We start from the raw sequence: 22,063 nt of genomic DNA on the forward strand, positions 1-22,063 counted from the left end.
AAGTGGTCTGTGGTCACCACCTGCAGAACCATTCCTTTTTTGGGGGTGTCTTGCTAATTGCCTATAATTTCCACCTTTTGTCTATTCCATTTGCACAACAGCATGTGAAATGTATTGTCAATCAGTGTTGCTTCCTAAGTGGACAGTTTGATTTCACAGAAGTGTGATTAACTTGGAGTTACATTGTGTTGTTTAAGTGTTCCCTTTATTTTTTTGAGCAGTGTATGTATGTATGTATATGTATGTATATATAATAATTTTCTAAATTTGATTACTCAGGGGGTGCTATGGATCAGATAATGTAATTGTTTCCGTTTTATCAATTGCTGATCAATGGACAGTTCATTACCTCTTTCAAAATAATATGTAGCTTAAAGTTATGTTTGTACTTGTATTTCTTGTTGCAAAAAAGATGCCGACGCAACAATAATACACATTTACAATAGGCCTATATTAAAAAATACATACAACAAAATTGTGTGTGTATATACAGATCATTCGGGAAGTTTTCAGACCCCTTGACTTTTTCCTCATTTTGTTATGTTACAGCCTTATTCTAAAGTCGATAAGATTTTTAAAAAATCCTCATCAATCTACACACAATACCAAATAATGACAAAGCAAAAACAGGTTTTTTGAAAGTTTTACATAAGTTTTTGGAGTTACAGTTTATCATGCAATAAAATGCAAATTAAATACTTAAGTCATACAATGTGATTTTCTGGATTTTTGTTTTAGATTCCATCTCTCGCAGTTGAAGTGTACCTATGATAAAAATTACAGACCTCTTACTTGTTCTCCCCACTGTATTTACATTAGTATTTCGACCCTTTGATATGAGACTCAAAATTGAGCTCATGTGAATCCTGTTTCCATTGATCATCCTTGAGATGTTTCTACAACTTGATTGGAGTCCACCTGTGGTAAATTCAATTGATTGGACATGATTTGGAAAGGCACACACCTGTCTATATAAGGTCCAGTTGACAGTGCATGTCAGAGCAAAAACCAAGCCATGAGATCGAAGGAATTATCCATAGATCTCCGAGACAGGATTGTGTTGAGGAACAGATCTGGGGAAGGGTACCAAAACATTTCTAGAGCATTAAAAGTCCCAAAAACACAGCGAACCCAACATTCTTAAATGGAAGAAGTTTGGAACCGCCAAGACTCTTCCTGGAGCTCGCTGTCCAGCCAAACTGAGAATGGGAGAAGGGCCTTGGTCAGGGAGGTGACCAAGAACCCGGTGGACACTGACAGAGCTCTAGAGCTCCTGTGTGGAGATGGAAGAACCTTGTAGAAGGACAACCATCTCTGCAGCACCACCTATCAGCCCTTTATGGTAGAGTGGCCAGACGGAAGCCATTCTTCAGTAAAAAAGGCATATGACAGCCCACTTGGAGTTTGCCAAAATGCACCTAAAGACTCTCAAACCATGAGAAACAAGATTCTCTGGTCTCATGAACTGCTTGGCCTGAATGCCAAGCATCACATCTGAAGGAAACCTGGCACCATCCCTACGGTGAAGCATGGTAGTGGCAGCATCATGCTGTGGGGATGTTTTTCAGCGGCAGGGACTGGGAGACTAGTCAGGATCGAGGGAAAGATGAACGGAGCAAAGTACAGAGAGATCCTTGAATGACAACCGGCTCCAGAGCTCTCAGGACCGCAGACTGGGGTGAAGGTTCACCTTCCAACAGGACAACAACCCTAAGCACACAGCCAAGACAATGCAGGAGTGGCTTCGGGACATGTCTTTGAATGTCCTTGAGTGACCCTGCCAGAGCCCAGACGGGAACCCGATCGAACATCTCTGGATAGACCTGAAAATAGCTGTGCAGCGACGCTCCCCTCCAACCTGACAGAGCTTTAGAGGATCTGCAGAGAAGAATGGGAGAAACTCACCCCAAAGCATGATGTTTCCACCCCCATGCTTCACAGTAGGTATGGTGTTCTTTGGATGCAACTCAGCATTCTTTGTCCTCCAAACACGACGAGTTGAGTTTTTACCAAAAAGTTCTATTTTGGTTTCATCTGACCATATGACATTCTCCCAATCTTCTTCTGGGTCATCCAAATGCTCTCTAGCAAACTTCAGACGGGCCTGGTCATGTACTGGCTTAAGCAGGGGGACAAGTCTGGCACTGCAGGATTTGAGTCTCTGGCGGCGTAGTGTATTACTGATGGTAGGCTTTGTTACTTTGGTCCCAGCTCTCTGCAGGTCATTCACTAGGTCCCCCCGTGTGGTTCAGGGATTTTTGGTCACCGTTCTTGTGATCATTTTGACCCCACGGGGTGAGATCTTGCGTGGAGCCCCAGATCGAGGGAGATTATCAGTGGTCTTGTATGTCTTCCATTTCCTAATGATTGCTCCCACAGTTGATTTCTTCAAACCAAGCTGCTTACCTATTGCAGATTCAGTCTTCCCAGCCTGGTGCAGGTCTACAATTTTGTTTCTGGTGTCCTTTGACAGCTCTTTGGTCTTGGCCATAGTGGAGTTTGGAGTGTGACTGTTTGAGGTTGTGGACAGGTCTCTTTTATACTGATAACAAGTTCAAACAGGTGCCATTAATACAGGTAACGAGTGGAGGAGAGAGGAGCCTCTTAAAGAAGGTCTGTGAGAGCCAGAAAATCTTGTTTGTTTGTAGGTGACCAAATACTTATTTTCCACCATAATTTGCAAATAAATTCATAAAAAATCCTACAATGTGATTTTCTGGAATTTCTTTTTTCATTTTGTCTGTCATGGTTGAAGTGTACCTATGGTGAACATTACAGGCCTCTCTCATCTTTTTAAGTGGGAGAACTTGCACAATTGGTGGCTGACTAAATACTTTTTTGCCCCACTGTATATACCATTCTATTGGTTGCAATAATGTTGTAGTATTGAATGCACAGTCATTTTGTGTATCTGTTCATAAACCATGTGTCACGGAATTGGTACATCAAAAATAACTTCCCAATTATTTTACAATCTCTATGGCACAGCTGTCAATTTTTTGGGTCCTTAAATGAAACTGGTATACTTTTTTATTTATCACAATTTTCTTTAACCAATTTTCTTCTTTAATGCAGGATCGACAGACAAGTTCCTTACTTTTCCCCCCTTCCATTTTTGCGGTAATGCTGCAATTAATTGTAATTGTGGGTCGAACAGACATTACCATATATTTTTGTTAGCTGCATGTGATACATAACTCCACCAGTCTGATTTATTATACAATTTACAAAAATGATACCTTTATCTATTGTAAAAATAATGTTGTTGTTTTTTAAATCAATTAGTATATTTGAGTTTAACCATAATATTTGTTGTATTATTTGTTCTGTCTTTTGTGGAGGGTTAAACTGAAATTGAAATCAACCTTCTATGGCGTGTTTTAAAAATAGCTATATTTTGGAATAAAGGGAAAAAGGCCATTCTTGAACATGGGGTGAGACATTCTTACTAATCTGCTGGAGAACCAGTTCGGATTTAAGTATAACTTTTGCATGACTGAAACCTTTAGTGAAAGTTCTAATGCTTTAACATTTAATCATTTCTGCCCTCCGAATTCATATTCATTATATAAATAGGCCCATTTCATTTTGTTTGGCTTGCCATTCCATATACAATATAATATTTTGTGCTCATATACTTTAAAAAAACAAGTTGCTAGGTGTAGGCAAGGCCATAAGCAAATAGGTAAACTGGAATATGACTAAAGAGTTAACCAGAGTGATTTTTTTCACAAATAGACAGGTATTTTCCTTTCCATGGTAGCAAGATCTTATCTATTTTTTCTAACTTTCTATTAAAATTGTTTGCAGTGGGATTATTTATTTATTTCGGGATATGAATATTGAGTATGTCCACATCACTGTCAGACCATTTCATTAATAATGTACACGGTAATGTAAAAGTTGTATTGTTTTTTGTGATCCAATACCTAATACCCTTATCATAATTTGGTTGTAATCATGAGAGGTTAGAAAAAGTATCTAGATCCTCTATCAAAATTGTGGATAAAAAAAACATGAATTATCACAATAACACCTTTGTTTTCAAGCCCTGGATTTCTAGCCCCTTGATATAATTGTTGGATCTGATTTTAAGAGCTAACATTTCGGCTATAAGAAATAGATATGCCGATAGAGGACAACCTTATTATACTCAGTTTAATAGTTTCTGAGAAGTAGCCATTATTTACTATTTTACATCTCGGGTAACTATACATAACTTTAACCCATTGAATGAGATTCTCCAAAATTAAATATTCCAGGCATTTATATATACACAATCCAGTCGTAATTTATTCAAAAACCTTTTCAAATTCAGCTATGAATACCAGGCCTGGTTTCCCAGAATTTTCATAGTGTATTATTGTTTCCAGTACTTGTTTTATATTATCTCCAATGTATCGTCCATGTAAAAAAAACTGTCTGATTAGGATTAATAATATCCGACAATACCGTTTAAATTCTAAGCGCTATGCATTTTGCTAGAATGTTTGCGTCACAACACTGAAGTGTAAGGGGCCTCCAATTTCCTTTACTGACTGGATCTATATATTTACCATTTCGGTCCTGTTTCAGAAATAATTAAATCAGACCTTCATGTTGAGTATCTGAAAATATACCTGTTTTAAAGGAGTGGTTAAAACATGCTAATAACGGTCCTCTGAGTACATTAAAAAAAGGTTAGGTATACCTTACTTATATTGTTTCTTAACAAAATAATTTGTTTTCTCGACTATGGTTTGTGTGGTCTTGGTTGTTCTTCGAGGAAATGTAGCATAGATAACTGCAGTGTTTGTCCTGTCTGAAATGTGTCTACCTCATCTTACCATACTTCGCTTGGTCTGTGCAATGCTTGATGTATTTCTGTCCTTGAGCTGTTCTTGTCTATTAATGTTCTGTATAATGTCATTTTTTATGTTTTGTGTTGAACCCAGGAAGAGTAGCTTTTGCAACAGCTAATGGCGATCCCAATAACATACCAACATACCAATTAACGTGAGTAGTGTGGCAGTGTAACGGCGATCCTCCTCCTCTCCATCTTCGGAAAAGGAGGAGTATTGAGGGAACCAAGGCGCAGCGAAGTTTGAACACATATTTATTAAACAAGATGAAAAACGAACACGAACTACACTTGAAATGATACAAAATAACAAACGACGTAGACTGACCTAAACATGAGAACTTACATAGACACGAAGAACGCACGAATAGGAAACAGACTACATAAACCGAAACAGTCCCGTGTGGTACGAAATAACATACAGACACGGAAGACAATCACCCACAACGAACACTGTGACAACGCCTACCTAAATATGACTCTTAATTAGAGGAACGCCAAACACCTGCCTCTAATTAAGAGCCATACCAGGCAACCCAAAACCAACACAGAAACAGAAAACATAGAATGCCCACCCAACCTCACGTCCTGACCAACTAACACACATAACAACTAACATAAATAGGTCAGGAACGTGACATTACCCCCCCCATAAGGTGCGAACTCCGGGCGCACCAGCACAAAGTCTAGGGGAGGGTCTGGGTGGGCATCTAACCACGGTGGTGGCTCAGGCTCCGGGCGAGGTCCCAACCCCACCATAATCCATCCTAGCTTCCTCCCTCTAAGAATGTCCACCCTCCTTTTACCCCCACAAAATCCTCTTAATAACATCACTGATAGGGACAGCACCGGGACAGAGAGATAGATCAAGACAGAGGGATAGATAAGAATATAGAGGTAGATCAAGATAGAGAGGGAGATAATGATAGAGGGGCAACTCCGGACTGAGAGGCAGCTCCGGACAGAGAGACAGCTCTGGACTGATGGGCAGTTCTGGGTATCTAGCCGTTTAAGGCTGAAGGGCAGCTCATGGCTGACTGACGAATCTGGACGCTCATGGCAGGCTGACGGCTCTCGACGCTCATGGCGGGCTGACGGCTCTCGACGCTCATGGCGGGCTGACGGCTCTCGACGCTCATGGCGGGCTGACGGCTCTCGACGCTCATGGCGGGCTGACGGCTCTCGACGCTCATGGCGGGCTGACGGCTCTCGACGCTCATGGCGGGCTGACGGCTCTCGACGCTCATGGCGGGCTGACGGCTCTCGACGCTCATGGCGGGCTGACGGCTCTCGACGCTCATGGCGGGCTGACGGCTCTCGACGCTCATGGCGGGCTGACGGCTCTCGACGCTCATGGCGGGCTGACGGCTCTGGCAGATCCAGTCTGGTTGGCGGCTCTGGCAGATCCTGTCTGGTTGGCGGCTCTGGCAGATCCTGTCTGGTTGGCGGCTCTGGCAGATCCTGTCTGGTTGGCGGCTCTGGCAGATCCTGTCTGGTTGGCGGCTCTGGCAGATCCTGTCTGGCGGACGGCTCTAGCGGCTCCTGTCTGGCGGACGGCTCTAGCGGCTCCTGTCTGGCGGACGGCTCTAGCGGCTCCTGTCTGGCGGACGGCTCTAGCGGCTCCTGTCTGGCGGACGGCTCTAGCGGCTCCTGTCTGGCGGACGGCTCTAGCGGCTCCTGTCTGGCGGACGGCTCTGTAGGCTCATGGCAGACGGGCGGCTTTGCAGGCTCATGGCAGACGGGCGGCTTTGCAGGCTCATGGCAGACGGATGGCTCAGACGGCGCTGGGGAGACGGATGGCTCAGATGGCGCTGGGGAGACGGATGGCTCAGATGGCGCTGGGGAGACGGATGGCTCAGATGGCGCTGGGGAGACGGATGGCTCAGATGGCGCTGGGGAGACGGGTGGCTCTGGCCGGATACGGCGCACTGTAGACCTGGTGCGTGGTGCCGGAACTGGAGGCACCGGGCTAAGGATAAGCACCTTCCTACTAGTGCGGGGAGCAGGGACAGGGCACACTGTACTCTCAAAGCCTACTCTATCCCTGATGCGAGGTACCGGCACTGGTGACACCGGGCTGAGGACAAGCACATCAGGATTAGTAGGGGGAGAAGATACAGTGTGTTCAGGGCTCTGGAGACGCACAGGAGGCTTAGTGCGTGGTGCCGGAACTGGAGGCACCGAACTGGATACACGCACTACAGAGAGAGTGCGTGGAGGAGGAACTGGGCTCAGGAGACGCACTGATAGCCTAGTGCGTAGTGTAGGCACTGTAGGTACTAGGCTGGGGCGGGGAGGTGGCGCCGGAAATACCGGACCGTGGAGGCGTACTGGCACTCTTGAGCATTGAGCCTGCCCAACCTTACCTGGTTGAATACTCCCGGTTGCCCGACCAGTGCGGGGAGGTGGAATAACCCGCACCGGGCTATGTAGGCGAACCGGGGAAACCATGCGTAAGGCAGGTGCCATGTATGCCGGCCCGAGGAGACGCACTGGAGACCAGACGCGTTGAGCCGGCCTCATGACACCTGGCTCAATACCCAATCTAGCCCTACCAGTGCGGGGAGGTGGAATAACCCGCACTGGGCTATGCACTCGTACAGGAGACACCGTGCGCTCTACTGCGTAACACGGCGCCTGCCCGTACTCCCGCTCTCCACGGTAAGCCTGGGAAGTGGGCGCAGGTCTCCTACCTGCCCTTGGCCCACTACCTCCTAGCCCCCCCCCAAGAAATTTTTGGGAATTACTTACGGGCTTTTTGGGCTTCCGTGCCAGACGCGTTCCCTCATAGCTCCGGTTCCTCTCTCCGGTAGCCTCTGCTCTCCTCAGTGCCTCCAGTTGTTCCCATGGCTTTTCGGGCTTCCAGCCACGTCTCCTTGCTGCCTCCTCAAACCACCGCTCCTGGGCTTTAGCTGCCTCCCTCTCTTCCTGAGAGCGGCGATTTTCTCCTGCCTTAGCCCAGGGACCTTCTCCATTAAATATCTGCTCCCAAGTCCAGAAGTCCTTGTTGCCCTGTCCTTTACTCCGTTGACTCCGCTGCTTGGCTCTGGTATGGTGGGTGATTCTGTAACGGCGATCCTCCTCCTCTCCATCTTCGGAAAAGGAGGAGTATTGAGGGAACCAAGGCGCAGCGAAGTTTGAACACATATTTATTAAACAAGACGAAAAACGAACACGAACTACACTTGAAATGATACAAAATAACAAACGACGTAGACTGACCTAAACATGAGAACTTACATAGACACGAAGAACGCACGAATAGGAAACAGACTACATAAACCGAAACAGTCCCGTGTGGTACGAAATAACATACAGACACGGAAGACAATCACCCACAACGAACACTGTGACAACGCCTACCTAAATATGACTCTTAATTAGAGGAACGCCAAACACCTGCCTCTAATTAAGAGCCATACCAGGCAACCCAAAACCAACACAGAAACAGAAAACATAGAATGCCCACCCAACCTCACGTCCTGACCAACTAACACACATAACAACTAACATAAATAGGTCAGGAACGTGACAGGCAGTTTCCCAAAGTTTGGTGGTTTTAAACTTAACGTAACTAGCAAGTTATGTTTTGTGTAAGAAAGTATGATCTATTGTGGTGCATGAACTGGCCATACACATTAGCTAACGTTACAATCTTATGTTGGCTAAGGTTACTTTGCTAACTAAAGTTAATTGCCTATCATAGCAGCCAAGGACTAATTTATTTGTGCATAGTTGTTTGTGCTCCGATTACACGCAAGTGTCGAGATCAGCAGTTTACACATGACTTCAGCCTTATGTGAAAAAACAAAATATAGCTAGCTATTTAGCTAGCTTTCCTTGTTAGCTACATATCGTTAGCTAGTTAGCCAGCTAATCAAACAATTTTTTTGCATTTATTGATTAACCTCAGCTTCAATGCCAACATATAGCTAGCTATATACAGTATCCTAGGTTTGTTCGCATACACTTATTATGACCCGCAGTGGTAGCATGGTGCAAGCAGCTGTGTTGTTGCCGAGCAACCAATCCGGTGTTAGAACTCTGAGTTTCGGGTAAAAAATTATGTTAGCTTTGTCAAAAATGCTGAAAAAAGGTAGCACATTGTTGGTTCTTAACGGACAGAAATTAGCACTTGAGGGCGATAAATTATACATTTAATAAAAACTGTTGCGCCTACAAACTTAGTCAATCCGACATTTTTTTAAATCCAATGGTCACTATGGATGCTATAGTCTCGTTTTAATCTGACGTTTAGAATTTGAGCTGGGTATGAAATACTCAAAAAAATAAATTGCAAACAACCCTGTTAAAAAGTCCAGGATGTGGTTCTCGGTAACAGCCGAACAGCTCACACAAGAGGCCATGAGTGTGTTGTGTACCTCCAATCAAGTTGATTTGCTAATTTTCATCGAGATTGGTATTATATTGGTTTAGCTATGGTGATAGAGAGATTTGAATTTAACACTGAGCTTCATTCAATCCCTATAATATTATAGTACTATCATCCTATAATAGACGCAGCTAATACCACTTTTATTTGAGTTCAGCAAAGTGCGTTAATTATTGAAATGAGCCTCCCGGGTGGCGCAGTGGTCTAGAGCACTGCATCGCAGTGCTAACTGCGCCACCAGAGTCTCTGGGTTCGCGCCCAGGCTCTGTCGCAGCCGGCCGCGACCGGGAGGTCCGTGGGGCGACGCACAATTGGGCTAGCGTCGTCCGGGTTAGGGTGGGTTTGGCCGGTAGGGATATCCTTGTCTCATCGCGCTCCAGCGACTCCTGTGGCGGGCCGGGCGCAGTGCACGCTAGCCAAGGGGGACAAGTACACGGTGTTTCCTCCGACACATTGGTGCGGCTGGCTTCCGGGTTGGAGGTGCGCTGTGTTAAAGAAGCAGTGCGGCTAGGTTGGGTTGTGCTTCGGAGGACGCATGGCTTTCGACCTTCGTCTCTCCCGAGCCCGTACGGGAGTTGTAGCGATGAGACAAGATAGTAATTACTAGCGATTGGATACCACGAAAAATTGGGGTGAAAAGGGGATAAAAAAAAATAATAATAATAAAATAAATAAATATTGAAATGAAAATAATACTATCTTTGAAAAAAATGTAGCTTGGAGTGAGAAAAAAAAAATCGATCACACTGTTGTTTCAACCTTGCTCTAAGAACACAATTCGTGATGCATCCCTGTATGTAGGGATTAAGAGAAAGTGACTTGTAGCAGGATAAATAAGAAGAAGAATAGCAGCAGCATAAGTGGTGGGTGGGTGTTTGCATGGTGGTGAGAGTGTGTATGTAAATGTGTGTGTGAGTGTGTGTGTAATAGTGTCAGTGTGGGCATGATCGGCAGATAATGTTGTATGTATAGTGTATGTGGACACCCCTTCAAATTAGTGGAATAGGATGCCACCTTTCCAACAAGTCAGTTCGTCAAATGTCTGTCCTGCTAGAGCTGCGCCGGTCAACTGTAAGTGCTGTTATTGTCAAGTGGAAACGTCTAGGAGCAACAGAGGCTCAGTCGCGAAGTGGTAGGCCACAGAAGCACACAGAACGGGACCGCCGAGTGCTAAAGCACGTAACGCGGAAAAATCGTCTGTCCTCAGTTGCAACACTCACTTCTGACTTCCAAACTGCCGCTGGAAGCAACGTCAGCACAATAACTTTTCGTTGGGAGCTTCATGATTTGGGTTTCCGTGGCCGAGCAGCCGCACACAAGCCTAAGATCACCATTCACAATGCCAAGCGGCGGCTGGAATGGTGTAAAGCTCACCACCATTGGACTCTGGAGCAGTGGAAACGCGTTCTCTGGAGTGACGAATCACGCTTCACCATCTGGCAGTCCGACGGACGAATCTGGGTTTGGCAGAGGCCAGGAGAACGCTACCTGCCCAAATGAATTGTGCCAACTATAATAGTCTGGGGCTGTTTCATGGTTCGGGCTAGGACCCTTAGTTCCAGTGAAGGGAAATCTTAACGCTACAGCATACAATGACATTCTAGACGATTCTGTGCTTCCAACTTTGTGGCAACAGTTTGGGGAAGGCCCTTTCCTGTTTCAACATGACAATACCCTGTGTACAAAGCGAGGTTCATACAGAAATGGTTTGTCGAGACCGGTGTGGAAGAATTTGACTGGCCTGCACAGAGCCCAGACATCAACCACATCGAACACCTTTGGGATGAATTGGAACGCCGACTGCGAGCCAGGCCTAATCGCCCAACATCAGTGCCCTAATGCTCGTGGCTGAATGAAAGCAAGTCTCTGCAGCAATGTTCCAACAGTTCGTGGAAAACCTTCAAAGAAGAGTGGAGGCTGTTATAGCAGCAAAGGGGGGACGAACTCCATATTAATGCCCATGATTTTGGAATGAGATGTTTGACGAGCAGGTGTCCAAATAGTTTTGGTAATGTAGTGTATATAGTACATGTAAACAGGGCTGACAAGTGACTGGTAGCAGAAATATATACATACTTATGGTAATATACTAAATGGTAATACAGGAGTAACAGTGACCAGTAGCAGGATAAATATATAGATACTAATGGCAATCAATAATCAATGAACAGCAGCATAGTGGTATTAATATATCAAATCAATAATAATTTTACAACAAATGTTATGGCTGAACTCAAATGTGCTGGTTGATAAAAGTCCTGTATTTATGGAAAATATGTTTTTTAAATTATATTGTAAATTGGAATGGTAGATGTCTTTCATGGAGTTATCAGAATTATGTGGGAAGGTTTGCGCAATCCAAGATCACAACCAATTGACTACAGCATTTGCCCAAAAATGTAAGGAGCAGGTGGCAGCGGGAGGAGGTAGGGAACTGGTCTGTCTTCCCAATATAAAGGATCAAAACTGGCGGAGGAATAAAAATAGCATAAATAGTTCAGTTCCATTTGAGGACCAGGATTTTGAAAACTGTGCCTTACAGATTGCTGGGAAGAGATTTCTGATGTACCGTTTCCATGCTACAGGGTGTATGAGTTGATATATAAAACGATACAAGATTCAAGACTAAAATTATTACATAGAATTCTTGCCACCGATGATTTTTTTAAATATTTGGGGCATACAATCATCGCAGCTCTTCAGATTATGTTGTGAGGATACACAGTCAAAAGACCATTATGTTCTGGTATTGCCCTCAGGTAGCCCGTTTCTGGTCCCAGGTTCAGGAATGGCTGGAAAAGCATAACAATCTAAAATTGACCCTAGAAACAGCATTGTTGGGAGATCTGGAGAGACATGGTCAGTCAATTACTAATATACTAATACTCTTTGTAAAAGTATTTATCTTCAACTCGCAATCTGTGGATTCTATTCAATTAGATTGGAGACAAGTGGGAGTGGACTTACTGGGCTGGGGATAGAATGACGATAGAATGACGGGTCCCAGTTTTTGACCTTGTGAGAGATCTGTCAACGTGCTCTTGAGCAGGGCGTTGACCCTGGTTGCTCTGGATGGGAATCTGTTAGATGTCTGAATGTAATGTAAATGTTAAGCGGCTTCACTGCAATAATATTCAATAATAAACATTTCAAAAATAATTTTAGCAGCAGCGTAGGTGTGAGGGGGAGCAGTAGTTGTTAGCAATTTAACAGTCTTATGGCCAGGGGATAGAAGCAGTTTAAGAGTCTGTTGGTCTAAGCCTTGATGCACCGGTACTGCCTGCCGGATAGGAGAATGGAGAACAGTCCAATGTGTTTTTAAATGTGATTGTTTGCTGAGAGCATTTATTCTTGATTTAATTGCCATGGAACAACTTGACGTTCAGAGTGTATCTGCCACTTTGTTCATGTCTAGTGCTTTATTCTTTCTAATTGTGACCGATTGTTATAATCCCTCTGTCCAAAGACAGAATAGAATGGGAGACAATTTGAATACAGTCTTAGGCAAGTCCAATTCCTACATTCCCAGTTACTTATAACTGAACATTGTGATCCAACTGTAAAGTGAAGCATTGCACCGTGTGGCAAGAGGCAGTGCACCATTTACTGTGCTTGATTCACTAGAACATGTTCTGATATCGTCTCTCACAGAGGGAGGCCAAAAGGACAATTCAGAGAACACATGGAAGGAAACAGGTTTCAGAACAAAAAGATAACAAGCCCTGTATGAGGCCGGATATTGAGAGCTATATGTAACGTGTGAAAACCTAGGACTATATGTATTGTCTATTTTTAGTTTAATCCTAGGTTGAATTGAAACAATAGCTTTCGATGCCTTCCCAAATGCTATACAGTCCTAAATAGCATCATGGATGACGTATGATTGATACAGTATGGTTACATTTCATTTGCTCTGTTAAACCTACCCTTCGGAATGACTTTGATAGCACCAGTGAATCTACTAAATGGAGATTTTTCAACAATCATCACGATAGCACATTGGTAACAGTTGGTGACAGATATCCAAACTAAGCAGGACTGGGCTTGGTTAAAACCCTGGATGGGATACCGAAGGGTATCTATAGGTAGATCAACTTTCCAGTAGGCAGTGGGGCCCAGCCTATAGTTTTTTTCTTATAGTGGACATTACATTGTAGATCTGATTGTTTCAAAGGTACAAATTCAACATATTTTATACAAGGTTTGTTAATGTTGACAATTGGTTACCATGATGACAGTCATGTGGTTGTAATTTCCCTCTCAAAACAACAGTTTGGACTTTTTAAAATTCATTGTATTTTCCATGTAGATTCCACGTCACAATACATTGACAAATTATGTTGAAACAACATTGATTTAACCAGTTTGTGCCCAGTGGGGAGTGGCAAGGAGTGGAATGTTAGCTAAAAAGACTGGTATCCAGACTACAAACAAGCATCCTTTCCTGAAATGTTCTCATTTAAAACAAATTCAGTGTAGCTTGTTGCATCATACAAGCTCAAACTGGTTGTTAATTTGTCATATGTTTAACAGCATGGAACACTTTAGCAAATTTGGATAACAAGCTTTTGTGGCAATGTGGTTCAGTGAACTCATTTTTACAATCAATACAAATAATACAAAAAATCTAAGTTCTTAAAGGAGAAGACATGTTAGTTTTTTTCCCCGCCTATCTCCCATTAACTGCTCTTGTAATTCAAGTCTCTTTCAGAATGTTTATCTGCAATGTCAATGAATTGATGTAATTAAAAATATTTACCAGGGAGAAGCAATTGTGCTGCATGGTCTCTTTTTTATGGCTCTTTTTATCCTGGTGGTGACAGCAGCATAACACACACACACACACACACACACACACACACACACACACAGGTTGAAGATTCATTACATGACAACATCGGTGTTAAATGAAAACATGAGGCAGAAATTAAAAGGGTAGTTAAGCAGCATCAACACATTGCTATTGTACAAGACTTTGCCTGATAACAATCATCAATCTTGTAGGTACTAGAGCTGGGCGATATACCGGTATTTAGGCACGGACCGGATTGGGTTTTTACTTTACCTTCTTTAAACGGTATTTTAATGTTTGGTTTGTTAAATGTGATACGCCGTGTGTAACGCACATTTTTATAGTTTACTCCGCTACTTGAGTCATCCCTCTCCGCTCTCTCCATGCAGCTTTCCACACATACCTAGCCCCGTCCCCTGTTGTTTCCACTCTGATCTTAATATACATCCACAAGCGTTCTATAATTACAATATTAGTTTGTGTTTCTTACATCTGCAAACAGCTAGTTTGTATTTTCTTAGCAAGTTCAGCTAAATCGTTTTAGCCACTAATGCTAATCACTATTTAGCTGGCTAGCTAACTAGCTAATAAAAGTACTGAGTCAGAGCAAACGTAGCTAGCTAATACAGCCTGATACCAGTACTGGTAGAGGCTTAAAACAGCATGCTGTTTGTGCAACAGTATATTCTAAATCAAAGAGGAATTGGCGAAGCATGAATATGTTGGCTATATGAATAAAGATTTAATGTAGCCAAAGATTATAGAAACACTTGACATTCCTTTGGTTCCTACCCTGTCACAATAACTCATCCATGGCATTTTCATTCGTTGTCATGTCAAACAACACTATTCAAAGTGCCCACTATTATTTATATTCTAACTATAGAATTATAATAAACATTCTATTTCCATGATTCCAAAAGTTCACCCAAGGGTTTTGATCTAAATCGCAATTGCAACATTTGGTTAAAAATAAGGCCTGGTATTTTTGCCCATATCATGGCAGTGTGGAAATGATCTCAAATGAGTGCAGGAAATGCAGAAATTGATGTAGGAAATTATTTTAGGTTGAAGTTGAACTGAACATTATAAAACAATCAGAATGGAGAAAGACCCATTGAAATGATTTAGAATATATGTGTTGCCACCCTAGGGTCACACACTCCTCATAAAGCAAATTTAGAACTATTATTCATCAAAAACATAAAATATAGTGAAATACCGTCAAAAATGTGAATTTTGGCCATATCGCCCAGCCCTAGTAGGTACCATGCCAAGAAACCGATCAAACTTGGTTATGCCATCAAAATAAATGCAGAAAAAACAACAGACCATTGAGCATTAAGCTTCTTAGTAGAAGGTTTGCAAAACTCTGTACATTTCCCCAAATTCCTAGGTTTCTCTGAAAAACCAAACAATGTTGAGAACGTTCTTAGAAATAGATTTTTTTTTTTTAAACTGTGAATTTAGCAACGTTTCCAGAATATTGCAATCCTGAGTGCGAGTAACTCATAAGTGTCCTACCTTGAACTCCTTCTCGATGTCGGCCAACTTGGTCAGTTCATTGCTGAGCTCCAGCGCGGTGAGCACCGGGTCCTCGCTAGACAGCGAAAGGTAAGCCGGGCTAGCCAGGCCCCGGTAGGCATTGATGCGCAAACGTGAGTGGCTGAAGGCGTCTTTGCCCTGTTTCTCGGTGCATTCTGGGCACTTGCAAAAGTAGTCATGTGGCCGCTCGATGCGCGCGCCCTTCAACAGCAGCATGTGTACCACCTCGTACTTCTGGCAGTGTGCAGCCAGAATGATGGGGGTGATGTCGGGCGAGAAGCGTGTGCCATCCTCGTCATACGAGTAGAAGTCATCGTCCTGCAGCTCACACGGACTCCGCGTCAGCCGCCCGCTGGCTTGGAAGGATGGATGGGCCAAGATGGCTTCCACGATCCTGACATACCCTTTCGAGATAGCCAGGAGTAAGGCGTCACCGATGCGTGCCAGGTTGTCCCTCCGCAAAAGCAGTTCCATCACCTCCAGATGCTCGTTGCCCACCGCAAGCTGCAATGCGTTCTGGCCCATGTAGTCCACACAGTTGACATTGAGCGTGGTGGACTCCTCCAGCATCTTGCGGACCACAGGGATGTTGCCGTACTCGGCGGCGTCCAGAAAGCGCTCCTCCTCGGCGGTCATGCTGGTGGTGTGGTCGTTGAACATGAAGGCCGGCCCACGCGTCGCTGGTCGACGACCCTTCTCCCGCGCCCCTGTCATCCGCCGGTGGGCGGGGAGCTCAAGTTCCGCCGCCCCTTTCCTTGCAGAGACGGAGAAAACAACATCATGGTTACTTCCTCTGTGAAGAGCCTTGACTTTTGCAAACATACTTACCACAAAGTTTACTACAAAAAAAGAAAAATTGCCCCTCTACAAGTTAAAACAAGCTGCTTTGTCGTTCAACTAAAAATAGATGACTTCAGTTGTAGCTCTATGTTTTACAAAGTCTACTAAACGACCCTTCACCATTCAAAGAGACCAGTAATATAAGCTCGGAGCTAATGTTACGTCTGGCATAAGGGCTCATCTAGGGCATCATCTTTGCTGTCTGCACAGTCTCTGTTGTCCTTTGACCCACAGCCACGTAATTCCACCACCCCATGCCACCCCTACTTTCACAACAGAATGGAGAGTGGCAGCCGGACAGCCGTGTATTCATTAGTACCCAGCCACCCCAGCCTTCTCAGTGAGAGGTGAGCCAGTGACAGAGCGCCACACAGACTGAGTGAGAAATCCTCCTGGCGTTAATAGCATTTTAATGAAACACAACAGATGCATGAGTAATATCACTACAGGTTGCACTGACATACCATGGGTTTCTCAGCCAGGTTTGAATCTGAGCAACTGCTCTTTCCAGAGATGAGAGTCATAGCCTTAAAGCACATTGGATTACTTGTTTTTGATTGTGGCTTAATAATATCCAAGGGTAAGTAAGTATTTGTACAAATTAAATACAATTGTATTTGTCACATACACGTGTTTAGCAGATGTTACTGTGGGTGTAGCGAAATTCTTGTGTTTCTAGCTCCAACAGTGCAGTAATATCTAACAAGGTTTTGTAGGTTTTGTATTGAACTCAATGTAATATCAAACAATTTTACAACAATACACACAAATCTAAAGGAAAGGAAAGGAATGAATAATATATAAATCTTTGGACGAGCAATGTCAGAGCGGCATAGACTAAGATAGAGAAGAATAGGATAGAATACAGTATATACAGTTGAAGTCGGAAGTTTGCATACACTTAGGTTGGAGTCATTAAAACCTGTTTTTCAACCACTCCACAAATTTCTTGTTAACAAACTATTGTTTTGGCAAGTCGGTTAGAACATCTACTTTGTGCATGACAAGAGATTTTTTCAACAATTGTTTACAGACAGATTATTTCACTGTATTACAATTCCAGTGGGTCAGAAGTTTACATACACTAAGTTGACTGTGCCTTAAACAGCTTAGAAAAATCCAGAAAATGATGTCATGGCTTTAGAAGCTTCTGATAGGCTAATTGACATAATTTGAGCAAATTGAAGTTGCGGTCATACCGCTCAAGAAGGAGACACGTTCTGTCTCCTAGAGATGAATGTACTTTGGTGCGAAAATTGCAAATCAATCCCAGAACAACAGCAAAGGACCTTGTGAAGATGTTGGAGGAAACAGGTACAAAAGTATCTATATCCACAGTGAAACGAGTCCTATATCGACATAACCTGAAAGGCCGCTCAGCAAGGAAGAAGCCACTGCTCCAAAACCGCCATAAAAAAGCGAGACTACGGTTTGCAACTACACATGGGGACAAAGATAGTATTTTTTGGAGAATTGTCCTCTGGTCTGATGAAACCAAAATAGAACTGTTTGGCCATAACGACCATCGTTAAGTTTGTAGGGAAAATGGGGAGGCTTGCAAGCCGAAGAACACCATCTCAACCGTGAAGCACGAGGGTGGCAGCATCATGTTGTGGGGGTGCTTTGCTGCAGGAGGGACTGGTGCACTTTACAAAATAGATGGCATCATGAGGTAGAACAATTATGTGGATATATTATAGCATGACATCTGAAGACATGTCAGGAAGTTAAAGCTTGGTCACAAATGGGTCTTCCAAATGGAAGCATACTTCCAAAGTTGTGACAAAATGGCTTAAGGACAACAAAGTCAAGGTATTGGAGTGGCCATCACAAAGCCCTGACCTCAATCCCATAGAATATTTGTGGGCAGAACTGAAAAAGCGTGTGCAAGCAAGGATGCCTACAAATCTGACTCAGTTACACCAGCTCTGTCAGGAGGAATGGGCCAAAATTCACCCAATTTATTGTGGGAAGCTTGTGGAAGGCTACACAAAATGTTTGACCAAAGTTAAACAATTTAAAAGGCAATGCTACCAAATACTAATTGAGTGTATGTAAACTTCTGACCCACTGGGAATGTGATGAAAGAAATAAAAGCTGAAATTAATCATTCTCTCTACTATTATCCTGACATTTGACATTCTTTAAAAAAAAGTGGTGATCCTAACTGACCTAAGACAGAGGATTTTTACTGGGATTAAATGTCAGGAATTGTGAAAAACTGAGTTTAAATGTATTTGTCTTAGGTGTGTGTAAACTTTCGACTGTATATGGATATACATATTTACCCCAAAAATATATGGGGGATTGGAAATGATGCAGACAATTACATTGATGGAAGCAACAATCTATCCCCAATATTAAAGCTGATCCACCCCTTAAAAAAAACATAGCATCCCTCTGTTTGAGCAGGGTGTTTGAGCAGGCTAAGCTAAATAGCTGCATCTGCTAGCTTAGTAAGTGAAACTGAAAGTGAAAAAAATTATGAAATATCTCTCTCTCGCTCTCTTGCTTCTCCTTCATTTTTGAAGAAATTAATTTCTTGAAAACGGTTCAAATATTGTCTCTCTCTCTCTCTCGGAGTCAACTACTCACCGCATTGTATGCACTGCAGTGCTAGGTAACTGAGGCTTATGCGTTCAATAGTGATTCATTATCTGATCCTTTGATTGTGTGGACAACATGTCAGTTCATGCTGCAAGAGCTCTGATAGGTTGGAGGACGTCCTCCGGAAGTTGTAATAATGACTGTTTAATCTATGGAAGGGGGTGAGAACCATGAGCCTCCTAAAAATCTAATCAAATCAAATTTTATTGGTCACATACACATACTTAGCAGATGTTATTGCGGGTGTAGCGAAATGCTTGTGTTCCTAGCTCCAACAGTGCAGTAATATCAAACAAGGTTTTGTAGGTTTTGTATTGAACTCAATGTACCCAGACGAGGACAGAAGCTAGCTGTCCATCGGCTACACCATGGTGCTACCCTAGAGTGCTGTGGAGGCTACTGTAGACCTTGATTTAAAAACAGTGCGTTTTAATACATTTGGTGACGTGAATATATTTAGTATAGTTTTATCTAAAAATAACTTTTTAAGTTTTACAATTTACATTTTAATGAAATTCACTGGGGAGGGTGGTCCTCCCCTTCCTCTTCTGAGGAGCCTTCACCGTTCCAAATGCATCCATTTGAGGCGAATGCTGTGGCAGAAAAAAATGGACTCCCATTTCTGAACAGGGGTAGGGTGTAAGTCAAAAAGTCTTAATGCGAATAGAGTCCATACTTCTGATGCAAAATATCAACATTACGGAATACAAAATGCATGCAATCGGAGAAGGAAAATACATGTTGCATAACATAACAACAAACAAACCAAGAAAAGGCTACTACACTGGTATTGAAACTAGGGCTGACCCCAATTAGTCGACTGGTCCATTGTTTGGTTGATTGTTTGATCGATTGGCTGTTGGAGTAGCAAATATATATTTTTTTAAATGATGGCACACGAGACCCCTGTCTGATTCGCGCCCATCTCAGTGAACTAATCCATTGCGGAGGCTCCACGGATGACACAGTCGATGAAGGGGAGTGTGAATGCTCTCTCTCCCCCCAATTTGTGCACATTCATTGTTTAATGACTTCATTGTGTCAATTGTTTGCGTTTGATTGTTAGTGTCTATCAATTCCCCATTACATACAATGTATCACCAATAGCACATTTACAGTTCATTCCTACAATTAATAATCTACAACGTTTGTTTGGTTACGGTAATTTATGTTAATGCATTTAAAATACTATTATTCCAGTCTTTTACCGTCCTCATTGTCGGAGTGGACACGTTTGCAGAGTGCACAACCTATGATTCTGAGAAACAAGTTTTGGTATATTTCATTTTATTTATGAGTTGTCAATTTAGTCATTGTCTTTGGTTTGGATCGCTCCTGTCAATGTTGAGTACATTTACATTACATTTAAGTCATTTAGCAGACGCTCTTATCCAGAGCGACTTACAAGTACATACATTCATTTTTTTTTTTTTTGTGTGTACTGGCCCCCCGTGGGAATCGAACCCACAACCCTGGCGTTGCAAGCGCCATGCTCTACCAACTGAGCCACACGCGGCCGAGTAAGCACCCGATTTCGCATTGAAGCAAACCTACCTAATGACCTCTTATCCCTTGCACAAATGCCTACAACTGTGTTATTTCTCAGCTCAATGGCGCAGGAAACTGAGGGACCAGAATATTTTATACCATTTATTTATTTTATTTAACTAGGCAAGTCAGTTAAGAACAAATTCTTATGTATAATGACGGCCTAGCAAAAGGGAAAGGCCTACTGAGGGGACGGGGGCTGGGATTAAAAAATAAAAAGTAGGACAAAACGTGATGTGTGCATCACGACTCTTGTTGCGGGCTGGGCACATGCACGTTGACTTCGGTCGCCAGTTGTATGGCTGGATACCGGGTTAAGCGAGCAGTGTATCCCAGGTCCTTGTTTCGAGGACGCATGGCTCTCGACCTTCGCCTCTCCCGAATCCGCAAGTGAGTTGCAGCGATGGAACAAGACTGTAACTACCAATTGGAAATCACGAAATTGGGGAGAAAAAATGGGTAAAAAGCAGAAAAAAATAAAGATAAAATAAAATACAAAACTGAGAGTATACTGGGGGGGAACGATACATCTGACCTAACGAAGGGCCGGGATACTCTTGACCTACCGAGGGGGCAAGATAGACTGGACCTACTGGGAAAGCAGGGAACTCTAGACTTACTTGAGGAAACACTTGGCCTACAAGGAAGACAGGAAACGTAAACCCCACAAGAGATGAATGCACAATCTTCTTCTTCAATAAGGTGTTATTGACATACTACAACCAAATAGGTGTATTGCTGCCACCTACTGGGTGGGGTAAAAACTGAGATTCTTTAACGAAAAATAAATCAACAATAAAAATAAGACACACTAATATAATTTTCAAAAAACTAAACAAAAGTACATTTTTTAGACGCTTTGACAATGATTTCCAGTTTCTTACATTTTTGTTAGTTTGTCCTGTAAAATGACTCACCTGCGCAGTAAATCAACCTTCTTCATGATTAGTGTTTCAGGATCTCTCAACCGACTGACATCCACAGACTGTTGGGCATCCACTGCCATAGCTTCACCATCTCTACTCGCTGCTTCGACAATTTTCACTGACCCTGAATAGTAAACAGTAAACACACTGATAACTTTGTCGGCAGCCAAACTTCGGCTTCGGGGAAAGTCACAGTTACAGGCTTGGCCTTTTTTAGTCACAGCCGGTGGGGACACTGACTAGCCTGATACACTGCCTAAGAAAACGCCTGGACCTGACAAAGCCATTTAGTCATAGCTTTGGCCCGAACTAATTATACAATACAAAGGCCTCAATTGCTATTGTAAGTTGCCTTGTCAGAGCCTGAACGGCTCATAGTGCAGGAGCCTGTCTCCTGTTTCTGTAGAGTGAGGCTGCTTAATGTACAAGTACACCTACTAGACAGTATGTTTGTCTAATGTGGGGCCTTAATATTGAACTAATTACTATTGTAGACCTACACTATTTCCATGACACTCCAGAGGATTTTAGTTCACATTAGAGAGATACCAGTGTCATGATAACAATTTACA

The 22,063-nt window shown here is 43.0% G+C and overlaps 1 protein-coding gene across 3 annotated transcripts in view; it reads right to left on the reverse strand.

The window, feature by feature from the left end:
• Nucleotides 1-22,063, reverse strand: part of LOC129827997 (short transient receptor potential channel 3-like) — a 95,241-nt gene that overhangs the window by 67,405 nt on the left and 5,773 nt on the right. For 2 of the 3 annotated variants that reach the window (XM_055889383.1, XM_055889382.1), the window contains exons 1-2: nucleotides 15,550-16,676; nucleotides 13,993-14,043 (exon numbers count right to left, since the gene is read on the reverse strand). In XM_055889383.1, coding sequence (XP_055745358.1) covers nucleotides 13,993-14,043; nucleotides 15,550-16,392 — 894 coding nt within the window. In that variant the 5' untranslated portion in view covers nucleotides 16,393-16,676. Of the gene's footprint in view, nucleotides 1-13,992; nucleotides 14,044-15,549; nucleotides 16,677-22,063 lie in introns of those variants that run through there. The other variant, XM_055889386.1, reaches the window with a different exon arrangement.

This window comes from Salvelinus fontinalis, chromosome 29 (genome assembly GCF_029448725.1).
Source record: "Salvelinus fontinalis isolate EN_2023a chromosome 29, ASM2944872v1, whole genome shotgun sequence".
NCBI classification, from domain to species: Eukaryota; Metazoa; Chordata; class Actinopteri; order Salmoniformes; family Salmonidae; genus Salvelinus; species Salvelinus fontinalis.